General features: G+C 36.5%; 3 protein-coding genes across 6 annotated transcripts; all 3 read left to right on the top strand.

Moving 5' to 3' along the window:
* The first annotated feature begins 253 nt into the window (after nt 1-253).
* On the top strand, nt 254-5,729 carry tam (DNA polymerase gamma, catalytic subunit tam). 3 transcript variants are annotated; one of them, XR_006261436.1, is made up of 4 exons: nt 637-736; nt 843-1,328; nt 2,475-5,517; nt 5,588-5,710. XR_006261436.1 is itself a non-coding variant. In XM_043422681.1 (3 exons), exons 1-2 carry the CDS (start codon nt 370-372, stop codon nt 5,443-5,445), a joined length of 3,930 nt encoding a protein of 1,309 aa, XP_043278616.1. In that variant the 5' UTR covers nt 254-369; the 3' UTR covers nt 5,446-5,467; nt 5,588-5,729. The 3 variants fall into 3 exon arrangements, 1 of the variants encoding a protein (XP_043278616.1); XR_006261435.1 differs by having other exon boundaries at nt 254-1,328; XM_043422681.1 differs by having other exon boundaries at nt 254-1,328; nt 2,475-5,467; nt 5,588-5,729.
* LOC122419409 (probable RNA-binding protein EIF1AD) lies at nt 5,605-6,287 on the top strand. Its single transcript, XM_043433944.1, has 2 exons — nt 5,605-5,877; nt 6,066-6,287. Exons 1-2 carry the CDS (start codon nt 5,605-5,607, stop codon nt 6,285-6,287), a joined length of 495 nt encoding a protein of 164 aa, XP_043289879.1.
* A 6,675-nt stretch (nt 6,288-12,962) lies between these two features.
* Nucleotides 12,963-23,149, top strand: LOC122415592 (neuropeptides capa receptor-like). 2 transcript variants are annotated; one of them, XR_006261946.1, is made up of 6 exons: nt 12,963-14,099; nt 19,434-19,524; nt 19,905-20,353; nt 20,671-20,962; nt 21,092-22,210; nt 22,457-23,149. XR_006261946.1 is itself a non-coding variant. In XM_043427851.1 (5 exons), exons 1-5 carry the CDS (start codon nt 13,820-13,822, stop codon nt 21,333-21,335), a joined length of 1,356 nt encoding a protein of 451 aa, XP_043283786.1. In that variant the 5' UTR covers nt 12,963-13,819; the 3' UTR covers nt 21,336-23,149. The 2 variants fall into 2 exon arrangements, 1 of the variants encoding a protein (XP_043283786.1); XM_043427851.1 differs by having other exon boundaries at nt 21,092-23,149.
* The last annotated feature ends 3,885 nt before the right edge of the window (nt 23,150-27,034 follow it).

A 27,034-nucleotide genomic window follows, 5' to 3' on the forward strand; every position in this document is an offset into this window, starting at 1 on the left:
TGTATATGAAATCGCACAGCGCACTATATGTCTAAAATAAGCAGAGAAAAAAAAATGCAAAGACTCAATCGATAAAACAGGTTACGGTTAGAAAGATACAGAATACGATGGACCGCCAACAAAATTACATGCACGTGTGCATCGTTGCTTTCATTATATTGTTCAACTTATGATACTTCCTTGCATTTTTGTGGATTTTCTCGTCCAGAATCAACAACCCTTAACGCGTGTTAAACGAGGTAAGATAATAAGTGCGGAAAAGAATCTCGGATATCGACGGGAAAATACACGTGTGTCACGTGTGTGTTGACATCTGCATAGTGCTATAACCTCAAAAAGATACGTTGAGTGAAATATCAACCCACGATAATGCGCCTAAAAACCAAACTGATCAACATCTGCATAAGGCACAATTGTACAAAATCTAAAAAGGATTTACCGAAGAATTCTTACAAACCGTACCAAACGAAAAGAATTCATCGTGTAAAGAAAAACGAAGTGACTTCCTGCGCAAAATCAGTCGACTTAACCTCAAACTCTGGCACATCAAATTTTGAAAAGTTGTCGGATTTTACGAATGAAGCGGTCGACAAGATTGATAAGCCGGTTTACGACATTTCCAATGACGCGGGAATGCGAATGTTGCATCATTCCACCCTAAAGTCGAAACCTCTTCAAATTCATTACGATTTCACTAGTAATAATTTAAAACCGATTCTAAGGCCATATATAAACGGTAATCAAAACATAGAATCACAAAATTCATTTCACAGACTTGTGACTGAACAAAATACGACAAAACTCAATACTACCAATCATGATGATTTACCCAAAACATTCAGGAGTAAACCATCGACCAAGACCCGAGCAGAATGGAATTTCCCATTTCAATCAGCAAACTCAATTGCTACTCATGCTGATATTCCACAACGAGAAATCAATCTCAGTGTTGAGGCTAATAACGATATTCAAATATTAAAACCCATGAATGATGGAAAAACACGGTTCAACGAACTTAATATGCAGATGTTGTCTCAGCACTTGTATCAACAAGTTTTCCCAAACTGCAATTCTCAAAATGAATTGCCACCGGAGAGATTGGAATTGTTAAGAAAAGAGCTCTCGAAGGCTGGCATGAATATTAATGACATAAAAAATATACCAGACGCCGATATCAATCTTCCTGCTTTCGAAGGAAAGGATATAGAAGAGCATTTCTACAATATTGCGAAAGATCAAACCAAAGATTATTTGAAAATAATTCATAAAATATTGGAAAGAATTCCGGACATGCCAGAAAACTGGCTAATGGAAGAAGGCTGGACAAGGTAAACAAAATATTATTCCTGAAAAATTTAATTTCGTGCAGTAAATACATTGACTGCAAGTGGCACTTTTTAATTTTTTCATAGTATATGACAACTTTTATGTGTGTTCTGAGTTTTAGTGAATGGAATTCCATGTTTTCAGAGTTATTACATTATTTGTGTATTTTTCTCTTGAACCCAATTTAATTTTTGATCGATCCTTATCAAAATATTTTAGTGAATGTAATCTTTTAAAATAGTTACCGATGATAGAATGTATGAAAATCGAAAAATTCTGAAGTGAGGAAACAGCAATTTTCTGCATATAGAATAAAGACTAAGCGCGTTATTCAATCATAATTTTTGTAATTGAGTGTCCAGTAAAAGTCAACAAAACAGAAAAATAAAGAATAAATAGTTGATGAATGTTTGAATAAACTTTGAGAATGCTAACTGCAATCTTTCCAAACTGCCGAAAAGCTGTTTGTGTTGTGCCTCAGATCAAATTGAAAATTGATTGTCAGTTAATAAATATGTCAGTGATTGCACTATCAAACTTTTCCTCGCATGGCTATTGAAACAAAAATAGGTTAGAAATTATGACACTGAAGTTTCCAATGTTGGAGTCCAACGAAATGATCGAAAAAACTCTCCAATAATTCCATTAATTCCCCTATTTTGTTCTCTGCCAAATTTGCGATTCGTAGTTTTTCAAGCTGCACCAACGATTCGTGAAATAAAAAATTGGTGATTTACAAACGTTTTTTTCGTTAATTTCGTTGGACTCCAACGTTGGAAACTTCAGCGTCGTTAGAAATTACAAGCAACATGAGATGAATTTTTATATCTTTCTCAGACGTATTCTCGTGTATGATCAAGATTGGTGATGGGATGATGCTGAAGTTTCCAACGTTGGAGTCCAACGAAATGATCGAAAAAAACTCTCCAATAATTCCAGTAATTCTCCTATTTTGTTCCCTGCCAAATTTGCATTTCGTAGTTTTTCAAGCTGCACCAACGATTCGTGAAATAAAAAATTGGTGAATAACAGATGTTTTTTTCGTTCATTTCGTTGGGACTCCAACGTTGGAAACTTCAGCGTCGTGGTGATGGGTCGTAAACTCATGGTCTTGTAGTTTTTTTTATAAAAATTTTCACATTTTACAGATACTCGAAAGACGGGGTTGAGCGTGTGGAACATCCTTTGGAAAATGGAATAATCTTTGACGTAGAGGTGTGTATGAAAGAAGGACCATTGCCAACACTTGCAACGGCAGTAACGAGCGAGGCGTGGTACGGTTGGGTCTCAAAATCGCTGGTAGAAGGAAATAGCATACCAGTTGAGAGTCGTTCATTAACAACGGATGTTTTAATACCAATGGAAAGTACAGTGATCGAGGACGGTAAAAAATTAACGGATAATCACAAGAAACCAAAAATAATAATCGGTCATAACGTTTCTTACGATCGTCAGAGAATAAAAGAGCAATATTGGTTGAATTGTACGGGAGCTCGTTTCGTTGATACAATGTCGATGCACGTCGCAGTCAGTGGATTAAACAGTTACCAGAGAACAGTTTTGAAAACAGAGAAACACGAAGGCAAAAAGGAAGCATGGGAGAGCTTGACTTCGTTGAACGGTCTCGCCGATGTTTACCGTCTTTATTGCGGTCACGAATTAGATAAAAAATCTCGTAACGTTTTCGTTGAAGGCACGCTGAAAGAAATTCGCGAGCAATTCCATGATTTGATCAAATATTGCGCATTGGATGTAATAGCAACGCATCAAATCTTGGTCAAACTTTTCCCAATGTTCGAGGAAAGATTCCCCCATCCGGTAAGTTTGTCAGGCATGTTGGAACTCGGCTCCGCGTATTTGCCGGTCAATTCTAATTGGCAGCGTTACATCGAAGAATCCGAGTCAACTTTTGAGGACCAGAATTATGAAGCGAAAATGCGTCTGTCCAGACGGGCAGATCAAGTGTGCAAACTTATACACGACGAAAAGTACAAGGATGATTTGTGGATGTGGGATCAAGACTGGAGCGTTCAACCCATAAAGCTTAAAGCTACTGCGAGCAAAACCAAGCGCAAGGATATAGAAAACGAAATTGCTAACTTCAAAATTCAAGATTCTGATTTTGAGAAATATTTAACCGACGGAGAGGACGAAGTAGATCCATTGGAAGAGGAATTTCGTTATTTACAAGAAACGAGACATTTTCTCCCAGCGAAGTTACCTCACATGTCGGGTTATCCCGCTTGGTATCGGAAATTGTGCATGAAATACAGCGACGAGAACTGGCTGCCAGGACCTCAGAATATAAGTACTTCCATGCAAATAGTCCCAAAGCTTTTGAACCTGACGTGGGAAAATTATCCACTTCACTACATCAAAGAACATGGTTGGGGTTTTTTAGTGCCTTATACAGACAATCCTGAAGTACAAACAAAGTTACCTCTGAAACAACTCCTCGCTCAGTGTCCTTTGCCTAATTCCGGTGCTAAACGAGATGGAGCTGATTACGCCATGTCAACATTGAGATCCGATGTACAGAACGAATTAACGAAAACAGAGTTTTGGCGATACAAAAAGAAAAAACCGAAAACAGAGCCACCTGAAACGTTTTACAAGGGCAGTGGCATATGGTGTAACGTCGATATCGACAATTGTTGTTGGTTCTTCAAACTGCCTCATAAAAATGGAGCTTCCCATAACGTCGGGAACCCCCTAGCCAGAGATTTTCTCAACAAATTTTCAGAAAATGTACTGGCCGGTCTAGACTCGAGTGCTTCGGAAGTTTTGCAAATTGCTCGAACGGTCTCTTATTGGAGGAACAATCGCGACAGAATAATGTCACAGACTGTAGTTTGGCTCAAGGACGAAAGTTTGCCGAACACGGTGCGAAGAAGTGAGAAAGGGATGCGTTACGGTGCTATAATACCGCAGGTGGTTGTAAGTGGAACAGTAACGAGAAGAGCAACAGAGCCAACCTGGATGACAGCCTCGAACGCTTCGATGGAACGTATCGGTTCGGAGCTTCGAGCAATGGTGCAAGCTCCTCCAGGTTACAACATCGTTGGTGCCGATGTAGACAGCCAAGAATTGTGGATAGCTTCGGTGATCGGCGATGCTTATTGCGCTGGACTCCACGGTGCAACACCATTCGGTTGGATGACATTGATCGGGACTAAGGCCAATAGTACGGATATGCACAGCGTGACCGCAAAAGCCGTTGGAATCTCGAGGGATCACGCAAAGGTCATAAATTACGCGAGAATTTATGGTGCCGGACAAAAGTTCGCAGAAAGACTATTGAAACAGTTTAATCCTACGATGAGCGAGTCCGAGGCAACGTCTAAATCTCGAAAAATGTTTTCCCTCACGAAAGGCAAAAGGATTTTTCGTTTAAAACCGGAATACGTAAACGACGATCTCGATGATTGCGATTATTCTTCTTGGGACACATACAAAATCGCAAAAGCTCACGGAAAATTGCAAGATGAAATGTTCGACCAAGGTAGCTGGTCGGGTGGCACGGAATCCGCAATGTTCAATAGGCTCGAACAAATAGCCGGAATGAAAGAGCCCGTTACACCATTTTTGAACTCACGATTAAGCCGAGCTCTCGAAGGCGATGGCCGGAAAGACGAAAAATATCTACCGACTAAAATAAATTGGGTTGTGCAGAGCGGCGCTGTTGACTTTCTTCATCTTATGCTCGTTTCCATGCGATGGCTCATGAGCGACAGTGCAAGATTTTGCTTGTCGTTTCACGACGAAGTTCGTTACATCGTACCAGCTAAATACAAGTACAACGCTGCCTTGGCAATGCACGTTACGAATTTATTGACCAGAGCTTTTTGCTCGTCCAGACTAGGCATCAAGGACCTACCCATGTCCGTTGCCTTTTTTGCTTCGGTTGAAGTTGATACTGTCCTTCGAAAGGAGTCTGGACTTGACTGTAAAACACCCTCTAATCCGCATGGTTTGGAAAATGGTTACGGCATTCCAGCCGGTGAAAGCCTTGACGTGTGGTCGGCTATCGAAAAATCTGGTGGTTTTCTTGGACCTTGGCACATGGCGAAAACGAAAAAACGTTCAAAGGATGTTAAAACCACGGAACTTGATTCCTGATTTGCCTCGAATGAAGAGTTTGGTAAACGAAGAACAGAATTGTCGATCAGTTTGGTTTTTCACTATTCCGAGGTGCTTTCATCGCACCTTCATTGAAACTCAAATTACTTCAAAATTATTACGAGAACTATCATTTTTCCAGATTTTTCATAAGTTACAATGTCGAAGGCGACGAAGCGTAAACATGTCACGAAAGAACTCGAAGATAACGTACTCGAAATACCAAATGACAAGCAAGCGATAGTACGACTGATTGATTCACGGGGAAACAATCTTCATGAAGTCATTGATCGTCTTGGAGAAAGTTATCTTGTTTCGATGCCGGTTAAATTCCGTCGCAATGTTTGGGTCAAAAGAGGTGATTTTGTTCTCGTCGAAACCATTCCCGAAGGTGACAAAGTTAAAGCGGAAATTGTCAAGATTCTTACCAAGGTAAATTACCGCTATTTGGTCGCAGGGTTTTCAGAATATGTTTGACTGACTGAATAAAATTGAATAAAATTGAGCTATGTACAATTTGGAGGGACTGTTGCTGGCTACGAGTAATCAACATACACAGTAAAATTATATTGAATGCTATGAATTCTCATCATATTTATGTCATTCATTTTTATTTACAGGATCACCGAAAATTTTACAAATCACAGAATTGTTGGCCTGAAGAGTTCAATGAAATAGGATCGAAAGAAGAGTCAGCTATGTCATTAAAAATCGAAGATGAGAATGAGTCGAGCGAGGATAACGCAGATGACGATCTCTTCGTTAATACCAACAGACAACCGCACAATTTTCATAGGTCTCGAACCAATACGTCTAGCAGCGAATCGTCGGAATCTGATTGATCGACAGAGATTTCTTTCAATCTTGAATACAGTTCTTGAAGAATTCCTATTCTTACTATTGTAGATTTTGTTCCAAAAATCAAGGGATTTTCTTAATAATGTGTCCATTGAAAATTCTTTTCCAAGAAAATTAAAAAAAAAAAAAAAAACATGTACATTTTTAACCTACATTCAAAGCTCTCTCAGTTATTTTAATACGTGCTAATGTTAACGATGATGATTTCTATTATGATTGTTAGGAAGTTAATAGCTTGACCCGGTGTTCTGTTTATTAACGAATGTATTCGTTCTTATTTTTGAGACATGCTTGATAATTATTATTGAATTTGAAGGCTTCCAGATAGATCACGTCTAGTATTTCAGATTTGCTTCGATATTCGATGTCGGAATCCCTAGCCAGACTCATAACCGCAATATTACCGTAATTTATATGGTTCGGCTTTCATATAAGAAGGTTACCATCACCAGGTAAAACCCAAAATGAATGATAAGGCAGACTTACATTTCTTCCAAAATTCAATTCTACCAATTACATCTCCACCAAAATTCATTTCTATCCAAAAAAAAAAAAACAAGTTCCGTAACATTTCTACCACGATCAAACACTAGCCCGCAACAACTTTACCAAACTTGTTTTCTTGGATAGAAATTAATTTTGGTAGAGATGTAAGTGTGCTGAATTGTTACGAAGTAGTGTTTGATCGTGGTACAAATGTTACGGGACTTGAGGTATCGGACAACGAATATGTCTGATACCTTGAAATTCTTACTTTCTGGTTTAACACTTGTACTTTGTCAAAACTTTGGGTCTCCAATGTAGTATAAAATAGGAAAAGATTCTTTGGCATCCAAGTATTAGTAGCGATTGACCTATCAAACCTCTGGTCAAGAGCAGTTTCGTAACTCTTGGATTCATTTATCATTTACATTTACATCGACTTGCCGTATACTTATTCTTTTTTCTTGTCGTATATGTAAATTCCTCAAAGCATTGTAGCAAGTTCACGATTGAACTGCTTCGAACTCTCGGTATCACACTTGTGGTCGTTTTTTTTTCACTTCCTTTTTTGTACTATTTTCCCTTCGTCTCCAATTTCAGTCCGAACGGAAAATCAATATAAGAATCTTGTCTCTTTTAAGAGTCCATCTTCGCGGACAGGAATCTCGGCAGTTTTGCAGAACAGCACCAGGACCGATGATGTATAAAAAAACTTCGTCAAACATTTGATGTAGTCGATCGTCTAATTGATTTTCTTTATCACGAACGCTCGATCCCCACAAATTAGCTCCGGTAAAGTCGAGATTGAAAAACTCTTGTAACCAGTAGAATATTTCTAGATCTTCAAATACAAAACCCAATTTCCAGCGACTTTGATGTCCGTTTGAAAATGATTTGCTAGGAGCAAAGTAATTATTTTTTCATACACTTGTATTATTTAAATTATTCTTGATAACGAATGACTCGCTGAACGTTTTTTTCTTTTGTCGTTTTATAAAATAATTATTGTTCGAGTAAAATATTTCTCTATACTATCAAGAATGAATAAGTATTGAAATTTCTGAACTGAAATATTGTGATGCTGAATTTAGTCGGAAAACTTTGAGACTAAAAAAAGCTCAACGAAAGAACGAGCAGGATTTTGGCAAGGTTCTCAATGAAGGATGTACGAATATATGGATTTGAAAAATCTCGCTGTTAACTCGCAAACGACGTTTCTGACGCTATCCGTCCTTTCGAAGGGTTCATGAAGCCGTCGTTTCGTTCATTCAAAGTTGACTTCTTTATTGCTAATATCGAAAAAAAAAAAATTTCTGTCTCCTGTCCAGTCAGAAATTTCATAACCTCACAATGTCTTCTCACATGCCGTTTATCTTTCCCCTCTATGCAATCAGCAATTTCAATGACAAATTGATGAAGAAAAAAAATGATAATTCTGACTTTACCTTGTTAAAATAAGTGTAAAAATGATGAATTCTCGAATGAATAATAATGATGATGATGACAATAAAAACAAATAGCGATTGATGCAAGATCGTTATGAAGGATTAGCGAATATCAGAGTTCCTAATAGTTGAATCAATGGTTCTCTTAGCCAGGCAATTAGTAATGTATTTATCGTTAAGCATCTAAGTATCTCGTATCGGATTATAATGTAGTGTGGACGAATTGAAAGCCATGCATACTGCAACGCCACAATTGAAGCACTTATAGGGAATGCGAAGACTCTCGAACGCTTTCCAAATGCATTACAAGTTTTGGCTATATGGAACGGAGTGGAGTTGGAAGTCTAGATTGGTCTCGTAGAACACACAGAAAATTTGTGAGTAAACTTGAAGGAAATTGAAGCGATAGACTCGCATACCGATAGAACATTAACAATTGGAATAAGCATTAACCCTCTCAGACCGAGGCCTATTTCGGGTTGAAGAAAAATTATTTCTTTCATAATTTTATTTCAAAATATTTTCTACTTTACGAATCCGTTGTGACATTTTAGTTTTTTTGTTGGGAAATACGAATTTTTGAATGTTGGGTGCGCGAAGCACCAGCGTGTTAGAGGGGTGAAATCAGGAAAATTTACGAATGAATCTAGCACCTGACACCTTAAATACATCATATTAGCTTTCCTTTGAAGAGATATACCGTTTGAGGTATGGAAACTAAATGTATACTCACTTTTCTTTTGCAATAACTAAAAAACACGTTTTCACACAGCGCCAACTCCACACACGAAACGCCGGTTTCATATTGATATTTCTATAGGTTAATACAGTTTATCTCTTGATTTAGGAGTATCTATGGTGCAATCTTACCTTACTTGATGGAACTAGGCAGTCAGAACCCCGACCTTACTGACCGATGCAGTTTTAGGGGGCCTGGAAGCGCGTCTTAAGGAGGGTGGCTACCGGCGATACAATGTTGCTATGCTAAACCATGTTAAATACATTAAAAATTTCAAAATGATAAGAATTTAATAAAATTTGGTCAACATAATTCTTTAGGGCCAAATTTGACAATACTAATTTTTTAAGATTTTTCTTCTGTACAGTTATCGAGTAATTGATCACTAAAGTTCAAGTGTTGTATAAGCATAGCGTTTCCATATATATAGGTATACATTCCGGGCATAAGAAATCTGCTTTAATGCGTAATTACTCGATAACTAAGCAGAAGAAAATTTTGAAAAAAAATGGTGTCGTCGCACTTGATGTTGAAGAACATTATCACCAAATTTGATCAATTTCTTATCATTTTGACGAGTGTAGCCACCCTCCTTAAAATCAAATAGCCTCCGACAAAACATGGTGCTAATTCACAAAATGATAAATTAGGGAAGGTAGGTAATTGCGAACACTGTCTAACGCTATCATGGTCTTCGAATGAAGTTTTAATATTTTGTAATTTGGGACGATTGCGAACAGATTCTATGGGGCGGTTGTCAGGGGGTTTGAATGAAGCCCACATTGAATTATGATTTTTAGGTCAGCCAAAAATTCTTCTTCCTCTATCAAGCTGATTGTAAAAATAGTATGCGGAGCCCGGACAAAGCATTTCATGACAAACAAATATTTCCACTCTCCACAGAAAATTCATGGAAATCGTATAGAGAAGAAAGGGTAAACTGGAACACTGCTCCGACAAAGCGGACATTTTTTTTTCCAGAACTGAAAGAATTTCATCATTTCGATGATAAAATTCAACTTTTGAAGTTGAAAAAACAATTTGTCGCTTTGTTCCGCTCTCCCTTATGCATGCACTCCGTGAGGCTGCTTTGATTTTTGTTGGAATTACGAATACGGATGATATTTAAAAGGGAATTGTGGAATTTAATTGACTTGTAAAGAATAATATGCTACTAAAAAGGTCAACATGAATTACAATTTCCACGAATCCTCAATGGCCTCCGAGACTCGTGGCTAAAAAAAAAAAGCTGAAGGTTTTCACAAACACTCGTTCATTTATTCCATTCAAGTTATTTTGACTAAGTTCCCAACTGTATTCACTATATATGAAAAGAAATTAATGTATAAAACCAAAAATTTGTTCCTTGCGAAAATCATGAATAGAAAAATCGATCGTCCTTGCTCGGCCCTTGCTTTAGAGCATAAACGATGAGACTTCTTCGATACCGTTGCCTTTATATTTTCCTATTCCAAGATGTTAGATACATATTACCACCGCGAATCGTTTTATTCAGAGAAAGTATAGTTTCAGCGAGCCTCGGGTGCCTCGGGCCAGCAGACGACAGGGCTGTCAATGTACTTGTTCCAAGTCTCTATCGAGTCTCTTGATAATTGCATCGAAAAATGAATTCCACGTCCACCGTTACACGTACGTCTGTCGAGAGCACAAGCGCCACAGGTGCACAAAAAGTCATTTGAGGGATGAAAGAAAAGTGAAGCAAGTCCATGTTTTTTTTTTAAATTTCAGTCCCGTTTGTAGAGAAAATATGGCGACGTAGAAAGGCACTGGATCGGTGTGCTTCCATGAACTTCATTTCTACTAGGTCAAAAGTCAAAAGTGTCAAAAGTACTTTAAGAATTGGAAAACGTTGGATGGTTTTTTGGATGATTGAAAATTGTCCCTGCCGGTGCATTATTATGACGGAGATTTATGTGACACAATAAAAACGAAATTGCCTTTTTTTTAAATTCAATTGATGATTCACTTTTTCGTGGGATATGTACTTTCAAACGACGTTTCTTGGCATTGAATATTTCCAGGCTTTCTGATATAATGAATACAGAATGAATTACGCGACAGTGAAAGACAGCAGCAATTTTTCGCACCCTTTTCTCTTATTCTCCGAGGATGCGTGCGGAAAGTAGAGACAACTGGACGAGACGAGAAAGGGGAAAAGGTCGAGCGGGAGAAGATAAATTGTACAAGACTTTGTATTTCGTTTTTACACAAGGGACAGTCGACTTTGCGTCCCTCGGAATTGAAAAGATAAAATTGCCTTTACACTCATCCGTCGCTGATTTTTCTAAAAACATTCACGATTGCTCTTTGATTTAGGTAACTATAAAAAAATCTCTTGAGTGTACGAACAACCTGACGATTGCTTTTTTTTTCATTTTTCACGTCTACATATGGAAGTGCTTGATGATATTCGGTTCGTGCACGAAATAGATGTGCTGTGAGATAAAAGTTACGTGCACGATACTCGAATTGAAGATTGTGAGAGCGAACCTCTGCTTCTTGAGAAAATACGAAAACTTAACTATCTGTGAGAATACGTCGCGAAACAAGTTTTTATGCTTGTAGGGACAGATTTAAAATTGTCATAATTCATTTCTTCATTCACAAATACATATTGTAACGTGTGCTAAGCCGTTTCGTATACATATATTAATGTCACATTGACGCACAACACGTTTGTTCTCTGGATCAAATTGCCAACGTTGTCTCTCCCACAAATTTTCCACTGAGTTACATAAAACTGCTGACAAATGAACGCGAAAAATCAATAACAATAATTAGTCTTGAGTTATTCATGTTCAGTGGATTTTTCTGAAATTTATCGCATCATTAATCTTCACCAACCATAGTTGCTTCGATTAGTTTTTTCTTCGTCAATGCAAAGTTACGTGAGTTTAAAATCGACTAGTTAAAATGAACTTCATCAGAAAATCATTTTTTCCACAGACAATGCTTAACAAATTACCATTTACAGTGGCTGCACGGAGTTGGATTGAAGAGCAGATCTCACGTTGATCCTTCGTCGCTTTTCGTTAGAAAGAACAAAAAAATGCTGAGGCAGCGAAAAGATAATTATAAAACTCGAGCCATGTGATAAAACAATTGTCTGTTTGAGTATTTTTATTTGAAGATCCAATTTTTGTTCCCATTGAATATCAAAATTTGTCTCCGAAGAATAATGGGGGATGCCCTCCAAGGAGCGGATTATTATAAGTCTTGACAAGGGGAACTGGAGAATATTCTTTCACAGAGTTGGGCACCCTGCTCCGTGGATTTTCTTCCACCTTTTTTTCAGCAGCCGAACTATCAATCACTTTGTCATTGAATTCGTTCTATTTATCTTCAACCCTTCTGTCCATCTTTTATCTTCTGTATGTAACATTTTTCCAAAAACAGAAAGTCTCCATCCAACTCTCATTTATTCCACATCTATTTATTCTTCAATCTTTCTTCTCTTTTTTCTGGGCATTACATATAAACTCGGTAGGGTTTTCAAAGTTTCCCGGTTGTTGAGAACAATAGAACCGAACAAAAGTATGAGTAAAATCAAGCTTCTACTATTGAAAAAGAGGTGAATTTTTTATTTTATGTTTTTTTTTTTTTTTTTTTTTTATGGAACGAAACGTTGAATCGTTGCAGCAAACACTGAAACGCTGTAGGTGACAAAGCGACAGATTGGCTTGAAAAAAATGTTTCTATACCTTCGGATCGACTCTGATTCTCATGGAATGTAATGGTAAAAAATGAAATGCTTGAGAAAAATACAGTTGGATGAAGCTCATCTCGATAAATGCGAAAATTAGAGAGGTCCCTCTGCCGTTCATTCATTCATGTAAATATACTGTTTTGATCACGTGACACTTTGTGTATCGCTAATGATAATAATCTCTATTGCCGAGGTAAGAGAGTACGTATCTTGTGGCAAATCGGCGACTATCTCGAAAAATTGTGATAGTATCGCGTCGAGAGTCAAGTCGAGCACAGTGGAGAGTGTTTTCTTTTTTCAATCGTTTGCAATCACGATAAATTGAGTGAGGGGCTACCGACTGACATCGATTCAAGAGCGGATTTAATGTAGTATTGCAAAAAGAAATATGCTTGAAAAAATACTTGGATAAATAAAAAGGCTGGTTTCGGTGGGGAAATAAACAATCGTTTATTTCACGTTGAAAGGTCGAGTTGAGGATTGAACGGAAACGTGATTCTGGATATGAAATGGGCAGCGAAGACTTGAAAGAACAAAAACTTCTCGGGTGTTGTAAGAGTGAGAGAGACGGCGAAGGAAGAAAAAATGGAGTTGAGCCCGTTTCACGGTGACAATGGAAAAATATCTCCAAGGTAGAATAAAATCAGAATTGAGGGAAAAGTGAAAAAGACGGCAGTAAGGGTGAAAGAAAAAAAGTTGTTGCGGCTACGGGAGTGAACGGTGGGATAAATGTTGGTCGGGAGAGGAAGAAAGAACGGAAAAGGGGCAGTATTTGGGCTCGTGTCAAATAAAATATCAAAGTGTCAGAAAAATTTGGGAGTTTGTGAATTTCTGTACGGAAATTGGCTTACTCCGGGATTCCGGTTCCGGAGCTCCGTACAACTTGATCGAAAGACACATGCGTCCTTGCAAAACGAATATACTTCGGCATTGCAAGAGACGAAAATCATTAAATATTTTTCAATAGAGACTTTATTATTTGGTTCGTTAACGAGTCAGCCACTCGTGATATCGTTCCACCGCGATTGAAACGCGGAATCCTTCTTATAGCGAAGATAAAGAAAGACAAGAAAAAGCCAAGGTCACGGGGCAATTGAAATTTGATGGTCGCAGAAAAGTGAAATGTCGGTGAGCGATCGCGAAGCATTTGAGGCCTTCTGGCGGTCACTCAGCCACGAAAATCTCACGGAAGCTGAGTATCTCGATCGGATATTGGGACCGAAATATTTGCCCATGAGACTTGTATTACCCCTGACACTCGTCTACGTAACTATATTCATAACAGGAATCATCGGTAACGTCATTACATGCACAGTTATCATCAAGAACACGACTATGCACACGACTACCAACTACTATTTATTCAGTCTGGCCATATCGGATCTTACGCTGCTTATACTTGGTAAGTTGTTTGCTAGAATTCCAATAAACATTTTTCATTGTTTCATTTCATTAAGGCCTTATATGCACTTGCAGTAGGCGAAAAAAATGTGATTTTAAAAATTTTTTTCGACAAGACAATAAATGTTTATTAGAAAACTGTGAACGACATTCATTAGTTCATATGTTGATGTACTTGTACAATTTTTTCGTCAAAAAATGTCTCAAAATTACGGAACTCTAGCTGTATTCCAGCAGCACTTTTTTTTGAGTATCAGTTGCGGTGGACACGATAAATAAAAAACTATATTAATCCGATCCACACCAATATTTATACCACTTATTTATTATAATAATAACTTGGGCCGGGACGAAGGATTTGTAAAAATGTTGATTTAAAAAGGCGACGGTTTTAACAAAAAATTAATTTTTTGAGATGCTAAATTTTCGGTTTTTTTGTTACAATTTTTTTTTTCCAACAACATGCGAAATCCTTCGTCCAGGCCCTAGCTATTATTATAATAAATAAGTGGTATACATTTGGTATGGATTGGATTAATAGTTTTTTTAGTAATCGTGTCTACCGCAAAGATATTTTTCAAAAAAGACGATTCTAAGACAATCGCGACCGCGCGTGTACCGGGCGGTCGGTTTAAATACCCATAGCTACGAATCTAATGCTCCGATCTTTATGAAATTTGATGAGAATATTTTTTAGCCACTGTACTTGAAAAATATCTAATAAAAAAACTTTTGATTTTTCCGCCCATCACATACAAGGCCGTAAGTTCTCCACAAACTCTGAACTTGGATCAATTCCACTGATAATTGAGTGTTTCAAAATTGTTCTCGAACCTATTTCTTTATTTTGAAACTTCTTTTTACTGTATTTGTCCCCGATAGAGGCAATTTTTAGAGTGTGACATCTGCACTAATCCTGTAAACAAAGCGGTCCCTAAACTTAACCGCATTACCTGTTTTATATCGATCACGGTGGCCCAGCGATGCCAAGCTGTCTGTCAGTTGACATTCAATAGATGACCGACGATAAAAATATTCTTGCGGGAGCATATCTTCACGCCAATGAAATATTTATTCAAACATATTTTGCGATAAAGCATCTTTCGTGTCGAAATATTATTGACTGATTTTCTGAGGGGAGTTTCATCACAGTAAATGAATCAACGACGAAAACATGATATTTTTAATCTAATCTTATTTTATTGTTCGTTAAAAAAATTTAGTTTCTGTTTAATTTAAAATAAGCATTGCACAAAGTGTGCAATAACATTTTTTTTTGGTGTTGGAGGTACGTCGCCACCATAATATTGCATGTTATATCATTATCAATTGTCACGATGTAATATAAAAAAATTTGGAGGAATTTTAAGGTGGAATCCCACTTGTAAATAATTAACGAAAATACATGCAGGGTTGGTGAACCGCTAGAGAAATAATTAAATTTTAATTATTGACTTAACAGCCAATATTCATGCTCTATAGATATATACTTGCAATTTTTTTTCCTAATAAATGATTTTTCCATAAATATTTGATGTTTTTACAACGGTAAAATAAAGTATATGTGGTATCCCTGAGCAGCTCGTGTGAAACATCATTTTTCAGAAGGATGAAAAAATGTAACATCTTTCTAGCTTATTTTTTTGTTGCAATAATTTTTTTCGAGAAGTTGATGGCAAACGATTTCAATATTTTCTCTGAGATCGGTCAATGAAAATCAATCTTCCCAGGAATGAGTGACGTATATTTTTGTAAAAACTGATCGTTTTCCCAGTTTGTTCAAACAGTCCAATGTGTCCGTTCAGAAAGATGGAATTATTTTTGCATCTCCGCTCAGATCTTTATATGTACGTTTTAATGACGTGAGATAGAGGCGTAAACATATCTCTTACGTGCCGAAGTTTTGTTGTGACGAATTAAAGGGATTCATTCTTAGTGGATTATAAAATTAGTGAGTTGTTCTCGCCTGAGTCGTTGTAAACGCAAATAAATATTTCGTCGTGGGTTAAGATGATGTACGTCACACTGAATACTCTTTCTTATATGAGTCCACACATGTGTATATGCATGGTCTCAAAGTTCTAGGAGATATAAATTTGATATAACGATGCTGCGATAACACGATTCAAACATGTATATACGCACAGGTTATGTGTACACGAGAATTAAAATGAATGTGGAGAGTATGAACAGCAAACGAGGAGAGTTCCTCATGCGTTATTCGTTAATCGAGATTTTTAAGCGCCTTGCGTCATACCTAAAGTCCAATAGCGTACGCTACATAGCTATTGTATTAACTTGTTCTACGCCCTTGGCAATACAGAGAAAATAAGAATGACTTGAAGTATAAAAATAATTTCCACCATTAATCTCCATGAATTATTAGAGACATATCGAGGTAACTAGACGCCCCTGAATGAAGAGAATATTCTATCGACGTAATTGTAGCCAAAATAATTGAATATTTTTGATTCTTGGATAGAAAAAGTTTTGAAACTGATTGAAAAGATTGAAACTGATAGTTTTGAAACTAGCAGATTGAATATCTGCTATTTTTAAATGACGATCGAGGTAGTGAGCATTATTTTTTCGTAAAGGCCAAGGTTAAGGAGTTTCGGTACAGGCGATACAATGTTGCCATGCTAAACCATGCTAAAAACATTAAAAAATTCAAAAAGTTCAGAATTTTATAAAATTCGGTGATCATATTCTTTAGTGCCAAATTTGACAACACAAATTTTTTAAGATTTTTCTTCTACACAGTTATCGAGTAATTGATCACTAAAGTTCACGTGTATAAGCATAGCGTTTCCATATATATAGGTATACATTCCGGGTATAAGAAATCTGCTTTAATGCGTAATTACTCGATAACTAAGTAGAAGAAAATTTTGAAAAAATTTGTGTTTTCGCAGTTGATGTTGAAGAACATTATCACCAAATTTGATGAATTTCTTAATATTTAGACTTCTGTACCGAAACTCCTTAAGAGTATGGATCAGTCGACTAACCTCACTTGGAATTTTCGAAACCGAAATTCTTTGAGACAGTTTGATCGATTAAAAAAAGGCTCTGTCAGCCTACGCAGAACGATGGCAAAAATCGACTGACAGAGCCTTCTTTTAATCGGTCAAACTGTGTCAAAGAATTTCGATTTCGAAATTTGCAACTGTCTCTCTCGCACTCACGGTTGCGATATACCAACTGATCCATCCTCTTAAGAGGATTTGACGTCTATAAATTATTTGCTTGAAGCTCAAATGATTTTCGACTGCCTTGTAACATTGCACTCAACGCCGGAGTTGTATTTTTGTTTAATATTGTGGGCTGTGATAGCGCGTGGAGCTGGGTAGCGCGATATACAGGGTGGCCCATTTGAACTCTGACATTTTAATATCTCGAAAACTAAGCTCTTCCGATGAAAATTTTTCGGACAAAATTGACAGAGTTTGGCTGGGGGGCGTTTAACGACGTCAGCAGTTTTTACCTTCAGTAGCTGCCTCAAGATCATTTGAAGTCAACTTTGTTTTTTTGATATAGGAACTACATATTTTTTATCGCAGATTCGTATTTTGTGTTGAAAAACAAGTAACTCTTGTCTGACAAAGTTTTTGCAATCAGCATCAGCGTTACCCAGTGTGCACCATGCGGAGGTTGCTGATCGGATTTAACACACCACTTGGCCCTGAGAAGAGCAGTTTGTTTTTTTAACACCTGTTGCTGCTTGATCATTTCGTGTTGAAAGTGGCCTCCATTGCTCTGGATTCGCAGGTTGAGTCTATGTCGGAAATGAATAATCAGACTGTGTTTCCACGAATTACGATAAAAACCCTTACCCTTGCTGCGTGTTAATGCGAGCGTTTTATTGTAGTAAAGAGGGGAACCTAAAGCAATAGGAACAACACTATTTTTTGTTCATTCCATAAAGAGTAAAAAGAAACGATGAGTACGAACCAAATCGGTTTTATCACCATTAATAACCAAAGCAAACGTTATTGTTTCCGTGAATGATCGAGTAAAATTGTACCCGAGTCACCCAAATACGTGTTTTTTTTCCGGCTAACGAAACATTTTTTTTTATCAATCAACACTGATAAATATGTTAAGGTTATTTGGCAGACTAATTCTCTCTTCCCTTCTTGTAAAGTCAAGATTAGTAAGCAACTTCATAAGATAACAAATAATAGCTTCTCTTTCCGATATAAATCGTACATTTTGTTACAGTCGTATACTTTCTCGGACTATCCGGTCGACGTGATTTTTTTTTACAATCTCCGGATGGTCTCTGCATGGTCTTCTGTAAATAAAAAAAAAACTGACTTGCCACTGAATCACAAACCGTCTATACCATTTCGGCTTACCGTGGCATTTTATTCATATATTCCAACGCACTCGAATCTCGCTTTCTCGTTTTTTTAGTGCTTTTTGCCGAAACCACCCTTGGATTTCTCAAGCAATCGTTGAACGCAACGAAAAGCACGGGGAACTACGAACCGTCTATATACTTTGTCGTTGCGTCTCCACTTCAAATTCCAATATACTGGCGTGTTCTTCTACCGACGACAACTCTTGTTCGTCTCGGTTATTCTCCCATTTCGTGTTTGTAAAGGAAATATATCTGCAGTTGAAGAAGCAGCTGAACAAAGCGTTAATCATCTGGGGAAAACCAATGCCCAATAAAAGTTAAATTCGCATGAAAAGCATAAAAAAATCTTATGTAATGAGCACACGGATGAATTGTGTTATCTGAAATTTTTCATTGTAATCGTAAATAGAATTTCGTAGAACAACGATTTTCTCGATAACTTTTTGCACTTATTAAACGTACAAAAAAATTAACTGGAATGGATGTGGAAAGAGTAATTCAAATAACTATGAATTCTCAATATATCGACTTTGAATATATCGACGGGATATCTCGGGAAATAGCGTGCTTTTTAGCAGTATGAGCTTTGCCCATATAACTTGATCTCAAACATCAAAAAACCTAGTGTAATTTTTTGCCACTCTCAAAAAAAAATAATAATTTTTATTGGGACCCAATGAGGCACCCTTCAAAAACTGCTGATTTTTTTTCACTGTAATTTTAATCAAATATGCTCCTTTTGGCTGCTTCTTTTAAAAAAGCAGTCGAGAAATAAATAGAATGGCTTGAAAATTTCTTCTCTTTTCCAATTTCCATCTTTGGTTTTCCAAGTTTCTTTCTTTTTCTTCCTTTTTGAAAGTTTTAATAAATTTTTAAAAAATCTACAATTTTTGAAGTACCGCATTTTTCCCCATGTATTGAGGTAATTCAGAAAAATTAATTCAGTCGAGGTTCATTTTTGTTTTACAGGTTTGCCCAACGAACTGAGTATTTTCTGGCAACAATATCCGTGGCCTCTGGGTGTGGGATTGTGCAAGATTAGAGCTTTCGTTTCGGAAATGTGAGTTACCATCGTTCAATGGTTGGTTTCTCATGCTTATAAAAAAAACTTTCGAGGTATTTTCATGAATTTCGATTTATAAAAATGTACAATTATCTTAAGAAATCACATACATAAAACGCTCTTGCAACTGTGCAAGAATGAAGTTGGATCGGTGTCGAAAAAGTTCTTGAGCTCGAAGAACAGAGCGGATTTCCGAAATGTGCAAATCTCATTTAACTTAAGTATGATAATAAATATATGATTCGGTAATGAAAATAAGTAATTTTTTAAATCCATCAAGTTGAACAATTTCGTCTCGCCGAAGTGTTATTCCCCGAGCAATATTTCCGCTGTCAACATTTCAATATCGCGATGAATCTAATTTTTTTTTCTTTCAGGTCTTCGTACGTTTCCGTACTAACAATAGTTGCATTTTCGTTGGAGCGTTATCTCGCCATATGTCATCCTCTCCGGGTTTACGCGATGAGAGCGATGAAGAGACCGACTCGTTTCATCTTTGCTGTGTGGCTCATAGCTCTTGTCTCAGCTTTGCCTTTTGCGGTTTACACGACTGTTAATTACGTCGAGTATCCACCCGGTTCAGGCAAAATCTCTCTCAACTCGGCAATATGCGCTATGTTGTTGCCCGAAATGCCAGTTCTTCCGCTCTACGAACTCAGCTGTTTTATATTCTTCATTCTTCCGTTGTGCGTTATTATTGTTCTTTATACGAGGATGGGACTGAGAATCCGTAGCAGCGCGAAAGATCACAGCGGAGCTGCAAAGGCATCGGCGCATTGGGATTCGAAACAAGTGCAGGGACGAAAAATCGTTGTTAGAATATTGAGTGAGTTACTCTTTTCCAGCATAATTAGAATCTCCTATTTATTTGTTTTTCTTTTCGATGAAGCATGATAGTAAATTTTGTTTTTTCGAAATATCCGATAATGATTGTCCTTATTAAGAAAATTCCGATGTTTCTCACACAATTGATGTGAAGCAATAGTTATTTAATTTTTTCTTGCTACTCTGAATTGATCTTCCTGCCAAAAATATATTGTATATTGTTAAGATATGAGATAATATACGTTCAAATAAATTTTTTTGCATCGTCAAGATATTAAGAAGCTGATAACTTATAAAAATTGTAATTCCTCTGATTAGGCGCTGTCGTCATAATGTTCTTCATCTGTTGGGCCCCGTTTCATGCTCAACGATTACTCTACGTTTACGCCAAGGAGGCGGATTATTATCCCGATTTAAACGAATGGCTGTACATACTGAGCGGATGTCTCTACTATTTCAGCACGACGGTCAATCCAATACTCTACAATCTTATGAGTGCTCGATATCGCAAAGCGTTCCAGAAAATCGTATTCCGATGTCGTGGCAAAGTAAAAACAGCCCCAAAGCCGAAGAGACAAAAATTGGCTGCAAAGAACCCGGATTTGTGCAGGTTCGCTTATCGCAAGTATTTCCCCGCATAAAAAGTAACGACAACGAACGAAAAGTCGTCAATGCCTCTGCGTTAAGTTCGGCATTAAACGCCGAATCCTTGATTCCATTCTGCCGGATTTATTTCCAGATTCACGATCAATCAGACCAACGGAATATTTGGATTCAGCTCGGCTCTGCGAGATCCTCAAGGAGTTGCTAAAAATTCGATCGGCTCTACTCATGCACACGAGGCAGAAATTAACACCCCCTTGGACAAGCCACTCCTATATTCGAAATACCCCAACGTCGAAGAGCTGTCGAGTTTCGAAAGTGCTTCGTCGCAACAGAAGAAGCTGCAACAGACAATGTCGACAGCAAGCAGCTCTTTGTAAAAACTTTCCACGAAAACACTACTTCACGATAAAATTTGTATACAATCCGTATTTCCATTCTTTGACCATAATTTTTTATTATTTTTTAAATATATTTCCCAAGGAAGGAAGTTCGACGTTACTTTTTTGAAAAATTCTAAATGGAACAAATTTTGGCGCCGTGATGAATAAAACAATTATTATTGTCATTATTACTGCAAAATATATAAATCGAATGATTTATTTGATCGATGTTGCCATCGAAATCTGGTCTCGCTGAATTGTTGTAATTGTAGCACAAACTAGCGAGGTCTCCTCAAAATGATGCTCCCTGAATTTGCAACCATGCAATCTCAATAACTATATCTCGATTGAGTTAGAATCGATCAGACCACTCATCGGTTAACTCATAAATCCCCGAGCGGACGACACTTTCTGATGGTGCTGTTCCATTGAAGCATTAGATGGGGAATTTTTTCAATTGATTTAGTTGTTAGAATAAGAAAGAATGCTGGGACATCGGTTTCCAAAATGTTTTCAAGCGCAATTTTTCGGTCCTTTATTTCTCACGTTCAATTGGATTTTTTTTTTTACTTTATAAAATAATTTTAGATTTTTTTAACCATAATGTTTTTTCATGATTTGTGAAAATTTTTTCGAATTATTGTGTTGAAATTATTTACAGTTGGTTTCATAATTTCTTTTTATGGAATTTTTCTTACTCTTTTTGTGATCAGGAAACAAGGGTCCATCAATGTACTTGTCTCAACCTTTTTTCCCCTATTAAAACTTGGTGGAATTGCAGTTGCTTATATCGTTCAGTTTTTCCACGAAACGTTGGAAGTAAAGAATTGAGAATTCTGCTGCCTTTTCCGCTCGCACTATATCTTAAAAATGTACGTTACCGCGCTGAGCTACCACCGAATGAGTAAAAAAATATTCGTTTCCACGTAAATCATCTTTTTGAAATGTATTTAAAAAAACAAAATACTCATAAATTTTATTTCAAAATATTGATGGGGATTAATACCTTTTTTCTATTTTTGGTCTTTTCGTGCCACGCGCCATAGAAGTGATAGCAAAGAAAAAGTGAACCCGATGAATTGTGTTATATGCAACAGATGCTTTTTTGGCGGTTGCAGATGTCGGTGTACCGGATTGAAAATATATGTATAACGCGAAATTGCCTGATAATGGGTAATTCTCAAGCTTCATCGTCAGTGAATTTGACTTGAATAAAGACATCAATAAAAACTGAAGTTTCGGAGATATTGATGCTACAGCGAAAAGTAGTCCACGTCAAACCATCTTGGTAATTATTTTATTTATTTGAAGAAAAAAAGATTATCTCAACATGAATTTCGAATCTTTGTAGTTAGAATTAGAGCGTTTTTCACAATTTCAATAGTCGATAACAGATTACAATGAAATTGGAAACAGTCTGAAACAATCGGCGAACCGATCTATGTAAGGTTAGTTACAGAATATTCTTTTTGTGTTTTCCAAATTTGCATTAACCTTCATTCGATCGCGATAGCGAAGAAAATATGTCAAAATTTTTGCCAGATGTGAAACGTAAAAAACTCATTTCTAACCTAAACTTTTCGTCAAAAATATAAAATCGAATTTGTTTTTCTAGTATTCAGTCTAATATGGGGAGGTTAACGCTCACGCATTTGGCTTTTTATATACTGAGATTTGTATGGTTCACCGGCGAAATATTCATGGATTTAATGCTTTGTTTACTGGACACCTTTTTCGGAAAATTATCTAACCTCAGATTAGGCACAAAAGTAATGTATATGTCATCTAAAATAAAGTGATTTTATATAATAGAATGGAATTTTTAGATTTTTGTATACACACTGCTGATGGGCATCGTCTTGATGGTGATTTCACCTTTCAATCCTACAATGGACCCAGAGTACGATCCTGGTCCTCTTGAACTGGAACCTTTTCAAGTTTTCAAACCGTCCGAGATTCGCAAGTATTATTCAATGTTCTACGGTTAATGAATCAGTCGCTGAATAATTTTTCGCATACAGTTTTTTTTTAATCTCCTACAGTCCATTGATTAGAAAAAAGTCATGGAATAAAATAACGAAGATAGAGGTACTATTACAATGTACATGAAGTATTGAAAAAACTCTTTGTAGCGAGCGGAACGAGATGAATTATTCGGAGAGAGGAAATACCAACCAGGGAAATAATGCAGTTGTTCACCTTCTCGTAAAATTCTCAAACGATATTCGAAATGAAAAGCTAATCGAACCAATTACAAGAGAAGCTTTACCAACTACGCAAATGAATAAAGAGAAAATCGAGGATCTTGAACAAGAGCTTTTGACAATAGAACCCCTGGAATTAGATTAAATTGTAATAAATTAACCTCGTACTAACGAGTCGGATGAAGTGGAGCATTCCGCCCCCCCCCCCGTCCCTCCAAAAAACGTAGAAATTTTTTTAAATAAAAAATTGAAGAATTTTTTTTTTTCCATTAAGGGTTCCTGTGAACGACCTAAAATTCAATAAAAAAATGGAATTTTTTATCGTTCATTTTTTATTGCCTTTATGCGCACGCGCGCGCGTGTGTGTGTGTGTGTGTGAGCGGATACGGATACGAAACTAGAAAACATGTTGTGAGCACGAAATAATATAGTATATTACACACTTAGGGAGGGAAAGTAGACTACTTTAAGAGGATGGATCAGTCGGTATATCGTAACCGTGAGTGCGAGAGAGATAGCTGCAAATTTCGAAATCGAAATTATTTGACACAGTTTGACCGATTAAAAAAAGGCTCTGTCAGTCGATTTTTGCGATCGTCCTGCGTAGGCTGACAGAGCCTTTTTAATCGGTCAAACTGTGTCAAAGAATTTCGATTTCGAAAATTCCAAGTGAGATTAGTCAACTGATCCATGCTCTTAAAGCCCTTTAGAATTTTCAAAAAATCGATTTTTTTTAAATTTTTCCTAAGCTTGATACCCCAAGAATATACTGGCCAGAGAAAAACTCGAAATATGAAATATTTGCGCAGTTATCGCTGATTAATCGGTAAGTCACTACAATTAATAGTTTTCGTATTTTTTGGTGTCGCAAACTAGGGCACTCGAAATTTGGACTGATTCCTAACGTCTGAGAAGTCGCTGTTATATGGGAAAAGCTTCTGCTTCTGCCATTTTTCCAACTTATATCGTTAATATCTCTTTTCAATATTCGATAACCCTTTATTTTTATTGTCGCTATGGATTCCTTACATTTTTTTCTATCCGTGAGATAGTTTATATCAGGAATTTAGAGATATTCAGTGTATAAATTATTGAATAGAAATGTGGTGATGATGGATTCTCCATAAGCTCCCGTAGAACTTTTACGATTTTTGACATTTTAATTCTTCATTAAATGGTCGATAACCTGACCTGAAATTTCGCCAATCTATTCGGATGCTGTTGTACTTTACTATAAATTAAAATCAATTTATTGTAGAGATTTCGGGTTCGTGAAAGGAATACCTTAAACGCAATTATCTCGAAACTACTGTTTCAAAAACTTGTGTTGTCTGTAGCTTAAAAAATTATCGACCGAACTGGATGAAATTTTGGGAGGTTACTTTGAGAAATTTTATCGGAAGGATATACCTAAAGTTTGAAATGTAGCGGGTAAATAAATTAATCGATTTGGAGTTGAATATGTTGAAAAAATCGGCGAAAATTCGAACTCTGGAGTAAAAAGGCTCTCAAATTTTCAATTTCGCAGTTTTTCATCATTTTTTTTTGGTATATCCTTCCCCTTAATATGTCAGTAAACGAATGACACTTATTAAATTATTTTCGGATAGAAATAAAAAAAGTGACAACTACAGCAGTTTTCAATGTCGCAGAAAACAGGCGTCCGAAGACCCTTAATAACGCCACCATTTTCTTGGTCATCCCAAAAACATTTTTTTTTTTTTTTTACCCGACAGTTATCATAAACTCATATCGAAATTTGAAAAAGATCACATTATTTTATCCTTTCTAAAAAAATCCCCAAAAAATACCTATTTTTTACGCTCCTAAAAGTAACAAAATTTCTTGTTCTGGAGGAATACGGGAAAAACTATATAGTTTAAGGAAGTTAACGCGAATCTAATGGAAATCGAAAATTCCAACTTTACGACTTGACATTTTGAAATATGCTAGAAATATACACCATGCGTCTATTCCCGGAATTATTAGAGGATCTACCGTCTAGTGATCGAGAAATCAATTAACAAAAATCACATTTTTTAAAGGGTTATACATAGGCTCTTATGGCAGGTGCACTCTCTGTGTGTTGATTTGAATTTAATGTAATAGGATCCTCCCAACTTTGAAGAGCCAAAAACGAAAATAAGAAAGTAGAATGTTTTTAGAGACCAATGATGTCTTAAAAAACCCTTGTTAACGTTGAAAATAATTGTGGAATGGAAAAGGAAAAAACACTTTTTGAGGTTAACGAGTAATAACGGCATAAACAGCGGAAGTTTCGACAATCCCATGAGCCAGCTGGTTTGAAATATAGATATGCATACGCATATAAATATAAGATGGCTGTTATCGCACTTTGCTTGACGATTTTACTACGAAAGTATTTTAACCGCTATCATAATTTTCAAAATTCATCAATCTTAACAAATAAGTTACACAAAATTTTATTAATTGCGAGAATAAATTTTAATCGTTTTTTTTTTATCATAAAGAAAGCAAAAAAGTTCAGTTGCTTTTTTGAATCACAAGTAACGCAAGATCTCCCTTAAGTCATGACTGGTTTTCTTCAAAATGGCAGAGGTCGAATTATTTTATTTTATTTTATTTTTTTTCATTCCCCAAGAAATATGATGTTTATGAAAGAAATCCTTTGATAGAAACCAGACATAATTTCATGAAGATCCTCAGTATTGGAGAGATCCTGTCCTATCGTTCTTGAAAACATATACTATAGCTATGACAAAAATACATTTAAAGAGTTAAAAACCGCGCAAATTTATCTTGCAATACTTGATATGGAGGTGCGATTTTTGTTTTTTTGTATAGCGTGCGGAACATGGTTCCTCATCGATCCGTGCTTTGCGAGCCGATAGTCTTGTGGTTACACCAACACTTGTCTTCAGCTCGTCTTCAACTCCAAGAGATTTTCCAACTGAAGTAAAATGCACCGACATAAGCTCCCCATTTATGCAACTTGTTTACAGTGCGATAGGATTTATTGCCTTTTGCACTTGTCGACTAACATTTTTCACTAGCTAAAGGTCATTGATCTGTTGAAATTTTTGCCAATTATATTTATACTCAAAAATTGCACTACCGAATAGAAATACATGAGACTTTAAAGTTCTCATGCTCATAATTCTCAAGCTCTCGTCGCCACTGCCTCTTGTTAGGCATTACAAAAGCTTATGGCGTATGGCATTTTACAATAACAGTCATATATTTTAAAACAGGATTGTTTTCGGTCATTTAAAAACTATGTAAGTCATTCATTTTATCTTCCAAATAAGTTTGCTTTGTCTGCGTGATAATTTTATGAAAGGTAAAAACGAGCAACGTGAATGCTCTACAAAGCGGGTTGGCTTTAATTTTCTAATTCATCGAAATGAACAAAAGGAAGTGCATTCTTTAAATACTTGTACTTAGAGCATTGACATTTTGCGATTTACAAAAATTTTACTTGCTCGATGAAAATATAGAAAAACATTGAAC

This window comes from Venturia canescens, chromosome 1, assembly GCF_019457755.1.
Source record: "Venturia canescens isolate UGA chromosome 1, ASM1945775v1, whole genome shotgun sequence".
NCBI classification, from domain to species: Eukaryota; Metazoa; Arthropoda; class Insecta; order Hymenoptera; family Ichneumonidae; genus Venturia; species Venturia canescens.